The sequence below is a fragment of the Periophthalmus magnuspinnatus genome, chromosome 1 (genome assembly GCF_009829125.3).
Source record: "Periophthalmus magnuspinnatus isolate fPerMag1 chromosome 1, fPerMag1.2.pri, whole genome shotgun sequence".
Taxonomy (NCBI): domain Eukaryota; kingdom Metazoa; phylum Chordata; class Actinopteri; order Gobiiformes; family Gobiidae; genus Periophthalmus; species Periophthalmus magnuspinnatus.
The window spans coordinates 18,837,883-18,844,029 of NC_047126.1; the positions used below are offsets into that span (position 1 = coordinate 18,837,883).

General features: G+C 39.2%; 1 protein-coding gene across 1 annotated transcript in view; it reads left to right on the plus strand.

The window, feature by feature from the left end:
* The window catches only part of lcor (ligand dependent nuclear receptor corepressor), an 86,729-nt gene extending 81,390 nt beyond the window's left edge, over positions 1 to 5,339 (plus strand). The window contains exon 7 of the mRNA XM_033990003.2: positions 2,360 to 5,339. Within this exon, the coding sequence (XP_033845894.1) occupies positions 2,360 to 3,521 (1,162 nt within the window). The 3' untranslated portion in view covers positions 3,522 to 5,339. The remainder of the gene's footprint in view (positions 1 to 2,359) is intronic.
* The last annotated feature ends 808 nt before the right edge of the window (positions 5,340 to 6,147 follow it).

Sequence of the window (6,147 nt, forward strand, 5' to 3'; positions counted from 1 at the left end):
TACCATAATTCTGCATAAAAAAATGCTAATCCTGTAGTGTAAATAAAAACATGTCCTGAAAAGGGATTCTTGTAAATGGTTGTATTTTTGGTAGCTGAAATCACAACGAACCCGTGGGTCAGAACCAATGTTTAATGATGTTTTATGTCAAAAGCGGGATTCGAACCACCAACCTTCAGATTAGTGACCAGGCACTCTTCCAACTGAGTTACTGTTGTTATATTAGTTTGTTTTCAAATCTCCTGGAGGCATTTAAATTATGAACTACAGTGATATTTTGTCAAACAGAGTAGTGTTAAAACATAGTTAAAATGTCTTAACATGTATTAGGTTCTAGTATCATATTAATGTGACATATTTTCATTTTAATCAGCTCATCATAACATTTATTCTCAATATTCAGTGTATTATTATCAAGTACTGTCACTATTTTAAAATGCTGCCCACCTCTAATGAATTCATTTAATTTCTATAAAAGTCTTTATTTTAAACCCTTTGCTCAAGATTAAACAGTTAAAAAAGTTATTTGTTACTGAAATTGATTTAGCTTCCTGACACATCAGACCTTAGGAAGACATTTTTTTAAATATACTGTATGTTTTGTCAAGCAGTGCCTTGGCAATCTCCGAACTGCTACATTTTTATTACAATGCAGAACAATAAGAACAAACATGAACATTGGTGATTTACAAATGATCAAAGCTAATTCGGTTGCCTAGATACCAAGGTTTCTCTAGATTGTATAACATATAATGCAAAAGAAAGACTAACCAGTAAAGTACTAACCAGTAAATGAATACAGCATGTGACCTATATGAACAGAGTTGGTTGTAATTTGTGTTTCTGTTCAGATGTTGGCATATAGTGTTGGAATATAATTAAAATAAGAATAAGTACATTTGATCGTATCTGGGAGAAGGAAAGGCAAGTTTCTTTATAGAGCACAATTTGCACTCAAAATATTTCAAATTGTACAAATTGTACAAAATTCTACAGAAAAAAGAAGGTTGCATTAATATCAGAATACAAACAAACAAAACGTGAATAATCATTCTAAAATGACGAGTACAGTGACATTTACATTTGATTAATTATAATCTATTGGAGACAGCACTGTCATTTTAAAGTAAGGCCAGACAAGTTTATTTTTATAGCACAATTTGTGCTAAAAGTGATCCAAAGTGCTTCAAGAAATCCATTAAAATCACAGTGCAAACAAATAAGAACATAAATAATCATAATAAAATCAACTAAATAAAATGAATATGCACAGCTAAACAGAGCCGTTTTGAGCCTGGATTTAAACATGTCAAAGTACAGGCCTGTCTCACGTCTTCAAGAAGATTGTTCCAGGTTTTAGCTGCATAAATTCCTCGTGTTTAGTCTTGACTCTGGGACCAGCAGGAGGCCGGTCCCTGAGATCCTCAGAGTGTGAGATGGTTCATGTGGCACTAACATTAGATTCGTTTCATTAAAGACTTGACTTGACAGGAGACAACATTACATGCTAATCCTGAATTGCGTCAATCTCAAGATCAGCAAAAGATAAAACATAAGACAAAAGCTAGCATTCTACATAGGGATATACAAAAACAATAAAATGCAAGAATACAAGAAAAATGTCATGTCAGGGAAAGTATTAGGCCGGTGCTAGGCCATGGAGCGACTTGTACACAAGCAGAGTACACAAGTTCAACAAATGAATGAAATAGACAAGCCAATGATTTCAATTCACTTTTTAAATTTTTGTAGAGCCTTCTACCACTACAGCAGTCGCCTCACAGAGCGTCACAAGATTGTTGATTTAATGAAAATAGTAAAAAAAATAATAATAATCTAATAACCAGCATTAATAACATTCACAGGAAACAAGCAAATTGATAACTGTCTATGACACCTGTAATTGATGCAAGATAGGCACGTTTAATGACTGAACATTCTAAGCCAAACAATAACAAGCAGGTGGTGAACCCTTCACCAGACAAGTTATGCATCTTTAAAGCCACAGTATGTACAAAAACATGTGACTAAAATAAAAGCATGATTTGTCAATTTAGTTGTGTTTATTGCATTGGAAAACTCCTTTTTTTACATGGAAATGTTGTTCCTTTGGCTATAATATTCCGCAGTATGGCATAAGACATATTTATCTCCTTGGAGAATGTTCCAAATTATGGTTTCAACTTTCTATTTCCATAGAAAGAAGGCTACATATTGTACCTTTAAAAAGAAGTATAAAATATTTTAAGTACTAAAACAAACCAGATTAATTATTATTGGTATAAACATTAAGACTGCAGACCAAAAGCCATATTGTTGCAAACTAATCTTTTCTTGTTTTTTTTTTTTGTTTTTTTAGTCGCTCTCTGAAAGTGGAGGATGTGGAGGAGGAGGACGGGCTGTTGCCACGGAGCCTTCACGACCCCTTCGCCCCCAACAACAACACCAACAACCACCACCACTCGTTCAAACCTCCGCCTCTCGCCCGCTCGCTGCGCATCAGAGAAGAGCTCCTCAATCAAAAGCACTGCCTCCTCAACCAGCCCTCTGCCCTCTCCCTCTCCAACCTTGAGTCTGCAGCGCTGCTCAATCACTCCAACCAACCCTCATCTCTTCTGGGTGCTAAGGGCTCCTATTGGGGGAGCAAGGCCCATCTGGAGAGTCTGATGAAATTGAAGCAAGCGAGCAGCATTCTGAGTCTCAGCGATCTTAAGGATTTGCCAAGCTTTTTGGAAAACCACCACCATCACCAACAGAATCAAAATCACCACCATCACCACCAGGGGGCGTACTACAAGAGCGCCCTCCACTCGCACCACCACAATCAGCTGTCCAAAAGCCATCACGGAGAAAGTAAGCGCGAGCAAGGCCACTCCCCTCCAGTTGATTTGAAGATTCCCCAAGTTCGTGGTATGGATCTGTCCTGGGATTCGCACGCTTCGGAGCTGTACGGATACGGGTCGCTGGGGGTTGGAGGAGCAGGGGGTCACGGAGATAACAGCCTAAGCCGAAAGCTGCGAGCCATCTTACCCAAGCAGAATCGCCGAAGCCTGGGGAGTCTCCTGGATGGGGCGGCCGACTATTGGACCGCTGATTTGGATCACAACGCATCCGGTCCTGCCTACTCGACATCCGACGTGGAAGGGGACCCCAATTCGAAACAACCCCGGAAGAAGCGCGGAAGGTATCGCCAGTACAATAGCGAAATCCTAGAGGAAGCGATCGCGGTGGTTATGAGTGGCAAAATGAGCGTATCCAAGGCCCAAAATATGTACGGGATCCCACATAGTACCCTAGAGTACAAGGTGAAAGAGCGCATGGGAACACTCAAGAACCCCCCAAAGAAGAAGCTGAAGCTGATGATGAAGATGGAGGGGGGAGGAGATGGCTTTGCGAATCCCGAATCGGAGAACACGCCGCTGGCTACACCTCGTGAGGAAGTCCCCCCATCTATGGCCTCTGTGGAGCTCAAGGACAATGTCAAGATGGAGATGGAAGACAATTTCAAACCAATCGACTAAAAAAATGACTTAAACACATGTAAACCTCAGTCAGAATAATTTTAAATGGATGGGGCTTTATTTGTGCCAATTTCCTTTGCAGTATCTGGGTGAGCACAAATGCAGGGATTATAAAAGAGAGGAGGATGTTTCAAATCTAACCCATTGGAGACTAATCGGATGGTTTTTAACTGTGGTGAAGAAACACTTTGAGCGTTTGTTGGGCTTTCATTTGAATGGGCTTAACAAATGCAGCTAAAGACATGAGTTACATGACAATTATGAGAATCTTTACGCATGCTGATAATCCCCCTTGCCCAAAAACTGACCCCTTCTTAACAAACTTGATACACTTGAACCGATGCTGCTTATTAGATGCAGTTTGGGCTTTGGACCAATCCAATTTAGGGGGGGAATTTGGGATTATAACTCTCTCCTTAAAAAAAACTCCTCTAAGCACCCCTAAATCTTTCGTACTCTTTCTGCTGGGAAACTAGCAGACAATTGGTAAGTGAACCATCTCCTGTATTTCTCACCGGGGTTGTGAATGAAAAAACCCATCTTCTATTACCAGGTAGCCATGATGCTTTAATTGCAAAGCTTTTTTTTTTTTCCTCCTTAAAGATATTCTGCTAATCTTTGTGTGGACGAAAGCAACATTGACCCGTCCTTTTTGAATGAGAAACGTCACACATTCAGGGATGCATGTATGTGAGTTTCGTATAGATACTACTGACTACTACTTGTTTTTCTCTACGACTATTTTCCTTCTTGATCTTCTCAGTTTTTGGATTTGTTTTGCTTTCTTTTGCACTACACTTTGGGTCTCACAGACCAGGTTACCTCGGCATCGTTGCCCTATTGCATCATGCACTTATATTGGTCTGTCTCCGAAACCCTAGTCACTACACTGCAATGGGTTTGGGGTGCACACTTCCTCCTAGTTTGCCGATTCGTACTTAGACGCTCTTTTTGCCAAGGGATCATTTGGGGAGCAGTCCAACTACGCATCGGCATTGTTCAGAGGGTCACCCACTATTCTCTTTTTCATATTTTATTCACGTAAGCCATATTTTTACAGTATGTCATCAAAATTAAAGCTATCAAAATGGCCACTTACATCCGAATACAGACTTTGTATATATGCATTTTCAATTACCTTACCCACAGTTATTACTGTTGGTTCTTCCATAATCATTGAACCTAGTTATTGTGGAGTATCACATATTCAAAATTTTAACTTAAGCAAATTCTGCTTGTATCTACATTAGTTCAACAAAAATAATTGTAAATCACTGTATATTTAAAAGTAACAATGCTATTTTGTTGCCTTTTATCCTTTTTTAGGCTGTATATTTGCTTGCTCAATACATAGACAAAAATTACCAAAATTAAATAGTCAAATCAAGTCATCAAAATCTTATAATACCCCCATGACATTTAACACCACTCAAATGCTCTTCATGTCATAAAGAAAAGTGCAAAGACAGCATAGTGGGTGACCTTTTAAGGTGGAATGCTACCTCAGACCTCCATATTGGTCTCACGGCTGATCCTCGAATGCGGAGCCGCCTTTAGTTCACTGCGTGGGATGTATTCAAGCCTTCTGGGATCAGACTGTGAAACTCTGCTGCTATCAGTACATTAGGTCCTAGCTTAGCTTCAGCTAGCCCTAAAACTAATGAGATGCTTATCTTTAGCTAACAACAACACACTGCAGATGATAATTTGTTTTTTCTTTTTCTAATCAAACTAAGGTGGTTTATAACTCCTCTTCCTCAAAGACAGTTGTTCAGGCAGTTTACAACAATATGTGCATTTGAAGCAAGCCGATTTCCCAAAATGTATATTAATCCACGTGGCATTTCCAGTTATTCAAAATGCCATGTACAATTTTATGAAAAAAACAAAACAATTCTTATACTTAATCGTGATGCCAGAAATGTAACGAATACAAGATTGGGTATAATTATAGAGATTTCTATATATATAAAAAAAAAAATGACAAAGAAAAACTTTTCAACTAAATAGTGTAGTCTACGAAATTATTATTATTTACACCTATGGAGTCTAATTATGTAGGCAATGCAAGGTCCACATTACAGGAAAAGCCACTTGGTTTAAATGTTTTGAGGGATTGGGTTGTGAACAGTTTGGGTACAGATTGGGGAGGTGGGTGACGCGTGGGAGGGAGGGCTAATTAAAGGTGGGGGATAGTAGGGTTAATATATTATGAATTATTATAATGACTGAAGGCGTACAAGCCAAGTTTTCTCCTCTCTTAAACTCAGGGTCAAAACTGAGACACTGGCTGACACAGGATATAACAAACAAACAAAGCTGTGGCTAATGCTAAAACTGCAGCGCTAAATACACAAACTACTGAAAAGTCTACACAATTCAAAATAATGACACTAAACAGTAACAATAGCACTTTGCAGAAGAGTTTGGGGTTGTACAGATAGTGTAGCGCTGTGTGAAAACGAAACAAAGCTTTAGTGGACTTTCAAAGAACTGCGGATCGACTCAAACTTCCTCTTGATTTGGGACAGAAACACGTGGGCGAGTCTTGGTCTGGTCTCGCTGTCTTCCCTCCGTCGGCTCAGAGGAGAGCTTTAGTTTGTGGTCGTAATGTTGCTCTTCGTTC